At 50.2% G+C, this 13,745-nt stretch overlaps 1 protein-coding gene across 4 annotated transcripts in view; it reads left to right on the top strand.

Moving 5' to 3' along the window:
• Nucleotides 1-13,745, top strand: part of PNPLA2 (patatin like phospholipase domain containing 2) — a 100,514-nt gene that overhangs the window by 64,956 nt on the left and 21,813 nt on the right. For all 4 annotated transcript variants that reach the window (XM_029582111.1, XM_029582110.1, XM_029582108.1 and 1 more), the window contains exons 4-8: nucleotides 2,161-2,370; nucleotides 5,904-5,964; nucleotides 9,652-9,822; nucleotides 11,791-11,923; nucleotides 12,659-12,781. In XM_029582111.1, the coding sequence (XP_029437971.1) occupies nucleotides 2,161-2,370; nucleotides 5,904-5,964; nucleotides 9,652-9,822; nucleotides 11,791-11,923; nucleotides 12,659-12,781 (698 nt within the window). The remainder of the gene's footprint in view (nucleotides 1-2,160; nucleotides 2,371-5,903; nucleotides 5,965-9,651; nucleotides 9,823-11,790; nucleotides 11,924-12,658; nucleotides 12,782-13,745) is intronic.

Here is a 13,745-nt window from a genome sequence, read left to right as displayed (position 1 = left end):
CTGGTTTTGCTTGTACTCCTCTTCCCTCCACTCACCAGTGCTCCCCTTCTCCCTGCGCTGGCATAGGACTGTACATCAGAAATTGCCATACTGGGTCAGACCAAGGGTCCATCAAGCCCAGCATCCTGTTTCCAACAGTGGCCAATCCAGGCTACAAGTACCTGCCAAGTACCCAAACATTAAACAGATCCCATGCTGCTAAAGCTGGTAATAAGCAGGGACTGTTCCCTAAATCAACTTGATTAATAGCAGTTTATGGATTTCTCCAGGAACTTGTCCAAACCTTTTCTAAACCCAGCTACACTAACTGCTTTAACCACATCCTCTGGCAGTGAATTCCAGAACTTAATTGTGCATTGAATGAGAGAATTTTCTCGGATTTATTTTAAGTGTGCTACTTTCTAACTTCATGGAGCACTCCCTAATCCTTGTGCATCCTACAGAAACAATTTCCTTACTGTGCAGTGCTTGTTCTGTGGTCACCAATTACATCCACCTCCACCTGACCACTCTGGCCGCCTTTAGACAGCGCCCGATGGTGTCTGCTTTCCCCTGCAGCTATCACAGTAAGCCCAGTGAGGTATCTTAGAGCCAGACCGGTGTCGGGACTGTGAAGGCATCCCGTCTCCTCACCTGTTTAGAGTGCAGTCCAGCTAACAGGAGAAGGGAGGAGCGACTTCCTGTTCTCTCCTGCAGTTGTGCACTGTGCCACCATAGCAGGAGACAGAAAACCGAGAGAGCTCTCACAGAGACATAAAGCAGGATCTGTGACGCCACAGACTTCCCAGGAACGTGGGCAGGTGTGCACGTGACTTAGACTCTAAGCTCTTCAGGGAAGGGACTCGTGCGGTGCCCTGGTTCAGGACGTTATAAATAACAAGAAGGGGGGCCTTGCTGAGCCCTGAGCCTGTCTTCTGTAATGCAGCAGCTGAAAGTGCCAGAACCAGCCCTAGCACTCCAGACACAGGGCTCAGATGTACAGAAATGTGGCCTGTGGCACCAGTAGATGAGAGGTCATGGTGAGGACAGGGCAGCAGGAAATCCTGGGACACATTTCTCATGGTCTTTGATACTGGGGGAGGTTAAACCTGTGTTTGTGCTGCTGCAGTGATGTAGGTTAAAGTTTGTGGATAATAATAATTTAAAAAAAAAAGCTTGCTGGGCAGACAGGATGGGCAGAGGGGGTATCCGTGTGCACATCCTGCAGAGCCTGACACATGGACCGGTTATCATTCAGTAATGTTTCCTTTCTTTGTTTGAATCATTCTGTATATTACTTCTGCAACACGTTTGTTTATTGTATTAATTTTTTTTATTTATATTCTGATGTGTACAATCTGTCCATGCCAGTAAAGTTCCCTGAATCTGAGAGGCCCTGGCAGGCAGACGGCTCTCTCTCACCAGGAAACAGAAAGGAATGACTGATATTACTCTTAGTAGCAGTAATAACAGAACGGTCACCAGTTCCACCCCTAACATTTAGTTATTTACTAAATTTCAGGAATCACCATTCAAACACGCTGAAGCGATGGTCAATCATTAAAATAAGAAAACCAACAGAAACCAAACATAATCTAAAATTAAAGGCAAACTACTAAAACGTATTAAATAAAAACAAGTAACGAACTCCTCCCGCATGAAAAAGACTATAAAACCTGCTGCGATACTGCAGAATTAGCATTGGAGAACACTGAATGTGGAGCTGCTGGCATGGCAGGAGCACGGGCAGACGGTCTGTCTAGTGCTGGCACTCTAAGGGGACTGTGTGGTTTTCCGGGTCTGACAGGGTGGGACGCACTCCGGTCCCTGGGTGCAGCTGATGTTGAGGAGCCAGTAATCCAAGGGGGGGTCGTGCAGCCAGTTCCAGCCTTACACAAGAGGTTCAGGATCTGTGGTGGCACAGCCAGGGCAGAGGGCAAGGGGAGGAAGAAGGGGGATAGACATCATCCTGTCATTGCACTTGTTTTGGGAGCCCATCAACCGTCTGATCTTGGCATAGTTAGACTTCAGCCTTTGTTGCCCTGTTTCCCAATATAGCGTCTGTATGCGACTCCGGGATCTCCCCCAGTCTGTGTGTGCGAGGGAAACCGCGCCTGCCTCTTGGCACCTTTCAGGAAGAAGAGGACAGAGTTAGCGTGTAATCCTGCCTTTTCTTTGCAGAGGTATGTTGATGGAGGTATTTCAGATAACCTGCCTCAGTATGAGCTGAAGAACACGATCACCGTGTCGCCCTTCTCCGGGGAGAGTGATATCTGCCCACGGGACAGCTGCACCAACCTGCATGAGCTGAGGGTCACCAACACCAGCATCCAGTTCAACCTCAGCAACCTCTATCGGCTCTCCAAAGCCCTCTTCCCACCAGAGCCCCAGGTAAGGCCCCGTCGTGCCTCCAGGGGACACCACGTACCTTTTTGTGCCCTCGGCCAGGTGTCAGGGGCCAGATGGACCACGGAGTCTTTTCCCTATTCCAGCCACAGCAGCAGATCAAGAGCTGTGTGCCATTTTGGTTCTCTTGAATACTTTTTGATTTATTTTGCTTATTTATTTCATTAAACCCCCCCCCCCCATCACAAAAAATGCTCAAGGCGGTGTCCAACAAACATTAAGGGGCCGATGCAATAAAAGCGTGCAGTAAAACAGGCGCTCGTGTTGAGTGCACACACATCCATGGCCCCTGGGCACCCGATGCAGTCTGAAAATTAGTGACCCCACTAAAAAGGGCATGCGAGGGACAGATTGTGTGTCCCCAGCGCTCAAAAGCACCGGGCGCCCTGGAGACATGGCTGTGTGTGGGTTAGGAAAACGAGCATCCGTTTTATCCCACCACCGATAACTCACACTCACTTTCTACGTGCACACCTGAAGTGTGTGTATATTGTGCGTGTTTATTGTGTGCCCACTAATTTTTTTTTTTTTAATCAAGCCCTTCCCACCCTTTTTTTTTTTTGTTGTAAATTTCAATCCCCGCAAGCAGTGGGTGTTAGTATCACAACAACACTAAGTAGGAGGAGCCACTGACGGCAGCTCCAGGGCTGGTATTAAGTTTGCCACGTTAACGAGTGTGCGTTGGGTGCCGGGGTTTTTTCTGCATTGGGGGCAATAGTTAATAGCCTCATCTACATTGAATTTACGTGTGATGAATGCTGTTAGCTGCATGCTTGTTTCGACCTGCATTTTTGGACAGGCTAATCCCATTACTGCATTGGGAGTTATTCTAGCGCATTCAAAATGCGCGTCCAACCGCGTGTTAAGCTGTGCGCTGGGCTGAGTTCACTATATTGCATCGGCCAGTAAGAGGGCAGTAATCAAAGCCATCAAAGGCTATTTTAGCATATGTCAGTGTTTGTCTGGAGTAGGCACGTTCGTGGGTACAAGTAAAGCTTGTTGAAAACTTCCTTTATAGTTTGATCTTGGACAGGGATCCATGCAAACCGCAGGCCCGGATGTGGGTGGGACTTTTCCATGGGGCAATAATCAAAACTACCTGTGTGGTTTTGCTTTATTTTGGCTATGGAGTTTGCTGAAATGCAGGTAGTTTGATTATTGCTTCCTAGAATATAGAATAACACCCATAAAATTCATAACATTAACAAGTACAATAAAATGTTATCGATTTTAATGCATAATAATTAATCAAACATAAGAGCAATCTAAAGGGGTAATTTCTCAAGCTGTGATATTTTGCCTTTCCCTGGGAAAATATTGCGATGGTTTCGCATAATAAATGTATCCTAAAATGGCCAAAGAGAGAAGGCCTCAGTAAGTAAACACCTGCTGGACTAAGGCGGCTTTCTTAGCTTACGAAGACTGTGATAATCCATGAACAAGTGAACACCCAACATGAAAACGTCTGGGCACAAGTGCCCGCCAAGCTTGCCATCTTGTGAGAGAGATCTTGAAACAGGATCTTGATATGTGATCAGGCGGCTTTAGGTGCACCTGACAGGACTGGTGCAAAGGCTTGAAAGCCAAGCAATAACACTTTAGAATGGGCCTGAAACCCAACTGGGAGCCGATGAAGGCTTTCATCTAGAACGAGAACCAGTTAAAAGCGGAGCAGCGGCATTCTGCGCCATTCGGAGGCCGTGGATCGAAATTCCAGGAGGCTGCACTGCCATAGTCCAGCCTGGAACGATACGTGCACGAATCACTTTACCAGATCCTCCTGCTCCAAAAAGGCAGAGAGCTGGTGCATTCAGAGTAAGAGATGCACAGCAACTTCTATTTGTAGCCAAAATGTGAAACTCCATAGTCAAAGCGGCAACTGTAAACAACGCCAGGTTGCACGCTAGAGGATTACTAGATCGACACCTTGTAATGAGAGACCAGGAGCATCGTAACACCTTTTTGGTTAGGGGAGCCGAGTCAACCAAGCTCCACCCGTTCCCTTCCCCCTGCTCCCCCACTCCCCCTCCCACATTGATCAGGACAGCAGAAAAAGGCCATGTGGCCCATCCGTCCAGTCTCTCTCGCTCTCCCATTCCCATCACTCCCTCCTCCTCTGCCATGTGGCCCGATTGCTGCTTTGAATCCCATATGATGATGGAGGACGCTGGTGACGCAGCACTGCTCTCCTCCTCTTGCCCGACCCAACCCCAGCTCTCTCGCACAAATTCTGCGGCAAGGACCGGATTTTAGTAAGGCCATGGCCCACCCACTGCATGGCAGGATGAACTGAACGAGTTGCTTAGCTTTCAGCCATTCTGCCATTGATACCAATAATTGATCCTAAAGGGGACATTTTAAATCTAAAATAAAGTCCTGAGGAACATCAGTGGTTTTCTTCCTTTGTACCTGGTGCAAGTGTCCCTACATCTCTCCTGATCACTGTATAGAGAGATCTGTCTGTTTCAAAAGACGGGGCTGCAGGAGATCTCCAGAGGTCCGCAGGCAGGGTCCACTCCCCCATATCACTCCAGACAGAGGTTTTCCAGTGGTGGAGCTTTCCCCTCCCTCACTGACACAGCTTACATTACAGCAGGATAGACAACTTTCTTTGTCCTCGGGTCAGCTGGGGTTTGGGCAGACTTGATTGGTCCTGAGACCCCTCAGCCTTCTCTGGCCAAAGTAAATAAGGCCAGCTCTTCAGCCTCCCTTCTGTTCAGGTTGCTTTTCTCTCCTCTGACTTCCCATGGCTTCCTTGTCATCCTCTGTGTAATAATCCCAGTAAGGTTTGGGCTGAATTTACGACAGTGCTGCTGGGCAGACTCCAGACCCAGACTATGATCTGCTACAGCCTCCAGCAGTCATTCCTCCTTTCCTCTTATGCGTTTAATATCTCCTCTGAACAGCAGGAAAAGTTGTTTTTGTCACTAGCGTTCTGTTTATCACTGACCATGTCTCTAACACGTCCGGACCACTTTGAGTTTTAATCCTGTTGTCTAGAATATTTGCAGCTCCTTCCAGTTTAGTGTCCCTGGCAGATTTTACAGATGTATCTTCTGCACATATTTAAATAGCACCAGGCCTAGACTGATCCGCTGTTTCCAGGCTAAAAACTGCCCTATGAATCCATTCTTCCAGCCAGCTGTGCACCAGTTGCAGGGCCCAGATCTGAAGCCTCGCTGGAGTTGGGATCTATCGCACGCACCCCTTTCCCCTCGGGCGCTCTCCCACAGCAGATGAGGAGGTTGGCTTGACGTCTTCTCCATAGACGCAGTCTGGCTGGTCCCTGGCGCCTGGATGTCTTAAATGCTAACAAACGATGATCTGTGTCCATTCCTCCCCGGCCGTTGACGTTCTGTCGGTCCTGCTTTGGCCCTTTTATTTATTTATTTTTAAGTCAAGCACTTTCTCGGTTGCCCTCCGCTTCCGAGCGTGTGTCTCCAGAGCAGAGGAGGGAGGTGTGGCGGCAGAGGGCATGATGCTGTCACAGCGTGACCTCTTTCTCACTCTGCTTGCAGGTGCTGCGAGAGATGTGTAAGCAGGGCTACCGGGACGCGCTGCACTTCCTGAAGAGGAACGGTAAGGAACCAGAACATACCCCCTGCAATTCTCTTTTACCGAGGTCGCCATGCAGACGGGGCAGTGCCTGTGCTGCGGCCTCCGAGCCCTGACCACTCACCAGGCCTCTCATGCAGGGGGAGGGCCACACCAGCCCTGCGTGAGATTGTGATATCACTTTTGGGGAGGGGAGGAGGGGCTGAAGTAGCACCTAGTGCAGGTCCGGGAGTTTGGGATATTGTGTGCGATCCATCCTAGACCACCAGGCATTTTATTTCTTGGGGTGGTGGGACTACTAGACCCCAGGGACTAAGTGTTCTTTATAGGGGGATGGGTGGGGTTAGATTCCCAGGTTTTTCCTTCAAAGGGGAGGAGGCAGGGCATCGTTGCACGACACTGCCATCGTTTTATCTACTTTTTTTTTTTTTTTATTATTATTACTGTGGGCCACCTCCCTAGGGAGCGAGAGACAACCAAGACCTCCAGAGGGTATTTTTCCCTTTTCAGGTCCTGTGGCCCTTTAAATAGCAGCCCCGGAGCATCGGGACACAGCTTTTTCTTGCAGCTCACTGTTTTGAAAACAACGCTGCTTGGGCCAGTTGTGTTTTATTTGCATAGGATTACCTATGCATTTGCAAATTGTATGTGTGCAAGGCAGCTCATGTAATAGGGGCGTGTTTTGGCCCAAAATAATGTGCAGTATGGGCAGGCTGTGTGATAAACAGTGCAGCTTAGTAAGGGACCTCCTACATTTGTACCTGAGGCAGCAGAGGCTGAAGGGACTTGCCCAGGGCCACAGGGAGCGTCGGAGAACCTAGGCCACTCCACTATAGTATAGGGGTGAGAGGAAAATGTCTCAATCTGGGTGTTAACTTTCTTAGTTTGTACCATTAGTTCTCATTTATTGCCAGCATCATAGATTGGAAGAACTCAGTGGACAGCATGCAGGGCACAGGTAGCTGGGCCCTGCTTTGTGTAGCTCACAGAATGCAGACAGCACCTCCACCTCACCTTCCAGCCTCCGACTTATCCCCAGGCTGAGTGAGACGGGGAGAGCCTGCACTGAGCACTGGATGTGGGTAACTCTCAGCAGAGTGGAGGAGACCTGGCAGTCAAGTTAATTGAGCCAGCTGCCAGCACCACAGTGACTTCTCACTTTGTAATGGGCTCATGTGTGTCTTCCCCACCCATCTTTTAATCATACGAGGCCTCTCCAAGTCCACACTGCCTGTTCTATGGAGACCCAGGTTCCACGCATTTTTTTTGTTAATGTTGGGGAAACACTGGTTTAAGGGAACAATGTCTCGTGTGTCTGCTGCCATCTGGTGGCCACATTGTAATATTGCCATTGCTCCTGAAGGAATATTTATGTATAATATACATTGTATATATTTATTATTTTAGATATAACTTGCTTCTTTGCATTGGTAGCTCAAGGTGAGTTACCTGCAAAGGTAAAGTGCTTGCGGAGCTTCCTACTGATTTTCAAAGGGATAATTTCCTTTTGAAAACTGCAAGGTTCTCATAAACTTCGCAGCTGCAACAGGTGCAGGGTGAAAGTGGCTGGAAAAAATCCAGGCATTGATTTGGAAATAAACTGTGCATGTGACTTCCCCCTAGGAACACCTCCCCTCAATGCAGCTTAAGCTTATGGCCTGTGCGTCAGGAAAGCCCCTGGGGATTTCTATCCACATTGAGGCAAGCTAGTCACATTACTCCTTTTCCACAGGGCGAGATTGCTTTGAACATTCTTGTCAAGGACTCTCTCTTACCAAGTATTGGACCTTCTCAGTCTGGCTAAGAGTACCCATGGACTTTCCCAAGCCATGGGCTTCTAGCCGAATTACAAAGGGCTTGTGTACGACTGCATTTTTAATGCAGACATGCTCTTATATCCCGTTCCACTGCCTACAGACAGAGCCGCTGTAAAGTAAGCAGGTGCTCAGGTACCCATGCAGATTGCAAGCAGGGAAGCTCTCCGCGGAGACAGCCGTGCCAAGCCAAACACCCCTGGCACTATTGAAAATTGCTCCCTTCCTTTTCGGTATCTGCACTTACTCCTGGGGGAGTTCTGAGTAATGCAGAATTTGCCTCCCAGCACGGAATTTATCCTTCTGCACGGGAGGACAAGACAGAAAGCAGCACAGAAGAAACCACACCACTTTCTCTCCCATCTCCACTACCTCCATGCTGGTCCTGCCCTCACCTTCTCCTGATGTGATCTGCCAGCAGCAGCTGTTCCGGGGCAGGGGTAGTGCCAGCAGCCCATGTCTTGAGAAGGTGGGAGCTGGCTGGGGGGAGAGACTGGTAGGTGGGGAGAGAGAGTGCAAGAAAAAGTGAGCTGGGTGAGAGAGGCTTGGGGAAGGAGGGAGACTAGCTGCGGAGGGGAAGAGTTGAGGAAAGGGAGAGCAAGACTGCTGGGAGGGGACAAGTTGGGGGAGAGGAAGAGAAGACTGTAGGGGAGACAGCGTGTAAGGGAGTGAGCTGGAGGAGAGGAGGCATGAGCTGGGGGTGGGGGAGATGATAGAGTATGCGGAAGAGAAACTGGAGGGGTTGGAGAGTATATGGGGGGGGGGGGTGGTCTCTGCCTTTGAGATGAAGCAGGCCCTAAATCTGAGATCTGTGGAGCACAAGAGGTGCTGCGGGCGGCGCTAACTTCTTGCAGCTGCTGGCATTTGTAGCAACGGCCGTGGACACCAGCGAGTAACCGCGAGGCTTGGCAGCTGCAGGAAGCTGGAAGTGACCGCAGCTCTGCCCCTCGGTCAGGATGCAGAGTTACAGGACTGGGGCCATTCTGCAGCTTGCAGGAAGAACCCTCTTCTGTGGGCCAGTTTAAACTCATTCCTGCTCAGACACTGATGATGGTAAATTTTGACAAAGTGTGCACAATTGTGCAGAATGAGAAGAAAATATCTGAGTATATTTTCAGTGGCCGAAATGCTGCCCGGTTCTTGGACTAAATGTCCCTGAATGTAACTCCCTGCCTGTAGTAGGGGCCTGAATGAAGCTGCTTGCTGCTCAGGGTTAGGGGCTTGCATTGAGCTGAGTGGAGGAGCAGCCTGGTGGTTAGAGCAGCTCCTTGTGACCCTCCCCCCTCCATTCAGGTACAGACTTAGATCGTGAGCCCTCTGGGACCAGGGAAACACCTCCAGTACCTGAATGCAGTCTGCTTAAAGTGCCAAGAAGTGGAATAAAACTATAAAAAAAAAAAAGCACTAGGCAGGTAAATCTCTCCCCACCTCCAGGCTGCCTATTTTTTTTGAGCAGCTAAATTTAGCCATTGGGAGAGGGGATTGAGATGCTGTTGAATATCTGGCTCCTCGTGTGCAGAGTTTGTAACTTTTTGGCACAGAATTCCTCCAGGAATAGAAAGCAGCGAGCCACGGGCAGTGACGCTGTACAAAGTTCAGAGCTCATTCACCCTTGCCAGGAGCACTTTGGACGGTCCAGAGGTAGATTCTGTTTGGAGAGTGCTGTACGCGGCAGCTTGTGCTATCCAGAAACATGGTCTGCATTCCCTGGCAGAGTCCTTGTAATCCTTGGCTGCCTGAAGGCAAACATCAGATCCAGCTCGTGAGCTGTTAGAATGAAAAGGCCGCGAGAGGCAGGAAGCACTAGCAGAGCTCAGGAGAGCGTCCGGGCGCTCTTACGCAGCGCACAAGGAAGTGGGTGTATCTCACTGCCGTCTGTTTCTTCCTGTGCCCTCAGGCCTCCTCCATCGGTCCAGGCCCATGGGGACCCTCGCACTCCCAGCCCCTGAGAAATCTGCACAGGAAGAGGGAGAGGAGACAGGGGATGAGGACCAGGAGAGAGAAGCTGAAGCTTTGGCTGCAGAAGAAGATCATATATTTGAGCATTTACCACAGAGACTAAACCAAGGTATGTGACCCCCCAGCATCAGGATGTAGCCAGCAACTTGACCTCATTGTCAGCGTGTACCCAGTAACGTGACCCCGGTGTCACGATGTAGCCAGCAACTTGACCCCGGTGTCAGGATGTACCCAGCAACTTGACCCCGGTGTCAGGATGTAGCCAGCAACTTGACCTCATTGTCAGCATGTACCCTGCAATGTGACCCCGGTGTCAGGATGTACCCAGTAACGTGACCCCGGTGTCAGGATGTACCCAGCAACTTGACCCCAGTGTCAGGATGTACCCAACATGTACCCTGCATTGTGACCCTAGCTCTAGGACACCCAGAAATATGCCCCCAGCATCAGAGACGACACTAGGGATAGCTATAGCATGAAGACTTTGGAGGGCATCCTCTTACCTGCAGGGAAATATCTGCACAGTAAGAGTCCTCTGTTCTTCCTACTCCCCAGGTATCCCCAGACCGGTTCTCTCTCTGCCTCCCTCTAGCGCAATCCCTGGTCCTAGTTTTATTTACATTTCTTATATTCTGCAATTTCTAAATTATAATTATAATCAACGCACAATAAAGCTCTGGAATTTGTTGCCAGAGGATGTGGTTAGTGCAGTTAGTGTAGCTGGGTTCAAAAAAGGTTTGGATAAGTTCTTGGAGGAGAAGTCCATTAATGGCTATTAATCAAGTTTACTTAGGGAATAGCCACTGCTATTAATTGCATCAGTAGCATGGGATCTTCTTAGTGTTTGGGTACTTGCCAGGTTCTTATGGCCTGGATTGGCCTCTGTTGGAAACAGGATGCTGGGCTTGATGGACCCTTGGTCTGACCCAGCATGGCATGTTATGTTGTAATGCAGATTACATATAACATGCCCAGCTCATTAAACAAATAAAACATCATAAACTGAACATTACGTAGACCAAAATGAGAAATGCTGTTACTCAGTATTGATAACCTTCTAAATTAATTTTATGGCTGCACAAAGGCTCTTAACAGGTTTCTAAGAGTCAGATCTGTCTCCTTCCTAATTGCATCTGGATCCTGGGAATGAAAGGGCTGTGAAATGGGTTTCCCATCTTTAGGCGGGTGGGGAGCCTTGGGATGGTCCCGCTGCACAGGACTGGCAGCAGGTTGTCAGTGAGTGAGGGGCATCTTCTTATTGCACCAGGCCCTGCCGAGGTCTGTTCCTCCCTCTCTTCCTGTCACCCATCACCTGGATCTGGCTGAGCCCGATTCCCTTTGAGAAGGGGCCCATGCAGGTGGGTCCTGGCAGGGTCAGTGCATGCGCATGCTCCTTGTGTCCCCTCCCCCCCCCCACTTACTGTCTAGTTGGGTACCTAAGGGTGCTGCCGCCTCCTCTCCCTGCACCCTAAGCCTGAGCAGCGCTCTCTAAAGGCCTGGGGCCTCTCCCTGGGCACAGGCTGTGAGGGGATTCCTCCCCTCCACTCTCCACCTCAGTTTTCCTCTTGCCCGGTCTTCTCTTCCTCCAGCTGTCTCTCCTCCCTCCCCCAGCAGCCCTGGCCTTTCAACCTCTTTGCATCCATTGCGTGATTGATTGAGGCTTTTCTTCCATTTTGTGTGTATGAGGGGAAATCCCCTTAGTGAATCGGGTACAAAGAGCTGGTGACTGGTCTTCTGTTGAGGCTCTGACAGGACCTTACCCCTGAAAAGTGCTGTTAGAGCTGCTGTCCTGCTCCTCCTCCTGCCAGCTGCAGACATGGAAGAAAGAGGCATCTGAGAAACCTCAGCACTTCTTCTTCTTTTCCTTTCCCCTTTCCCATCCTCGTCCCCTCTTCTTTGCTGCACTCAGTCTCCTGCTTCTGGCAGCACAACTGACCGGTCCCAGCCCCACAGGCGACCCTGCAGTGTGACCTCCAGGCTCAGACTATGCCAGGCATGTGACCCGAGGTGGGGACGGCGGCCCCTGGGAATCTGTGTTTCTCTCTCATTCTCTCTCTCTCTCCCTCTCCTCCTTCAGCCTTGGCAGAAGCCTGCACAGAGAGGAGGAGTACATTTTCAGCTATTTCCAACCTGCTGCCTGTACGTCTGGCCTCTGCCTTGATGCTCCCATACACACTGCCGCTAGAGTCTGCCCTCTCCTTCACTGTCAGGTGGGTGAAATGTTTAGTCTCTGGCATGAGCATTAAAAGTGTGGATTATAGAGTCAAGACTCAGGGTCATAGCTGGCATGATAGCACTAGAGAGGGTGGATTGCTGAGTGCTAGGGCTCTGGGTGGTAGTTGGCATGATAGCACTAGAGAGGGTGGATTGCTGAGTGCTAGGGCTCTGGGTGGTAGTTGGCATGATAGCACTAGAGAGGGTGGAATGCTGAGTGCTAGGGCTCTGGGTGGTAGTTGGCATGATAGCACTAGAGAGGGTGGATTGCTGAGTGCTAGGGCTCTGGGTGGTAGTTGGCATGATAGCACTAGAGGGTGGATTGCTGAGTGCTAGGGCTCTGGGTGGTAGTTGGCATGATAGCACTAGAGAGGGTGCAGTGTGGTGCATCAGGACTCGGGGAGGGATTCCTCCTGTAGCACTGAAGATAATGCACCTGTAGCTGATGACACAGAAATGTATCTCCCAGGATAGCGTATCCAAATGGGGTTTTGTTTGCATGCACCATGGCATGAATGAGCCTCACTCATAAGCCAGGGTATGATCTTGCGCTCCTAAGTTTCCTGTTTGAAGATTTTGCTGTTTCTACTTGACCAACTGCTCATCCTTCTCCTTCCTGGCTCTTCTCATACTCTCGCCCCTTAATCTGTTTCTTGCTCTGCTCTTTTGGCTCCCCCCATCCCTCTCATTATCTCCTGTCTCCTGCTGTTTCTCCTTTGCCTCCATCTCAGGCTCCTGGAGTGGCTGCCAGATGTGCCAGAAGACATTAGGTGGATTAAGGAGCAAACGAGGAAGATCTGTCACTGCGTCCTCAGGAAGGCTAAGAAAAAGCTGGGAAGCCACATCTCGGCCAGGTAATAGCTCTTCTTTTTCCGAACTCGGGGGAAGGGAACAGGAGCAGGCTTATCTTAAACTTTGCATTTATTAAAATTCCTTCAAGCTCATCCGTGGATGGTCCTACTGTCCCCCATCTCTTCCAGCTTAACCAGTTGATTAGTACCTCTCCCTCCACCCGTTGCAGTTCATCCCTGGCATGAATTGCCTCACCCGCTCATCCCTTCCACCTCAGCTATGGCAGGTGCCAGCTCTTTCCCCCATCCCTTCTAGCCCAGAGTTAGCAAGAATGAATCTGGGGTGAGAGTGCCAAGTGGTCTCCTTGTCACAGCATTCGGTCATGGAGTGCAGGGTGGTTGCTATCAAGACATGGCACAAAACGTGCACAGCTGTAAGTGGACATATTGCTGGCACCAGCAATGGGTCGGACTGGAAGGGGGGCCTAGGTTTGTCCGTATCTGTGCCACAAGGGCATCCAGTTCCATCAGAAATACACACCTACATGTGTCCCTCCCTCAGACTCCGCGTCTGCATTATCCCCCTAGGGAAGAGGCAAAGATAGTAACTGGGGCTCAACTGCCCTTGCGTGATGAGGGGAGTGGTCACAGTCCAGTGAAAAGGTCGCACTGCAGCTTGTTTGCCGACCTTCAAGAACCATCGTGGCAATCTGGGGTCCTCTTCTCCCTGGCGCTCAGATTATTCTCTCCAACCCCTGTGCTTAATCCGGGAGCAGACTTTAACCACATGTCTATAATTTTTCCACCCTTCTCTGGATCAGTCTGATCTTGTCCCTCGTTACCTCCAGCCTTGCTGGTATCCACTCTTCATCCCACTGGCTGCAGTCCCAGCCTCTGCACGTGACTTAGACTCGTTCCTTTACTCTCCTGTACAGCTTTGCCTCTCTCTTCGTCCTGCCCATCCCCAGCATCCTTTTCTAAAGACCTCCGAGTGCTTCAGGCAGCTGCTCTTCTCATCCCCTGTCCT

This window comes from Rhinatrema bivittatum, chromosome 17 (assembly GCF_901001135.1).
Source record: "Rhinatrema bivittatum chromosome 17, aRhiBiv1.1, whole genome shotgun sequence".
NCBI lineage: Eukaryota > Metazoa > Chordata > Amphibia > Gymnophiona > Rhinatrematidae > Rhinatrema > Rhinatrema bivittatum.
This window is presented reverse-complemented; position numbering and strand designations above follow the sequence as displayed.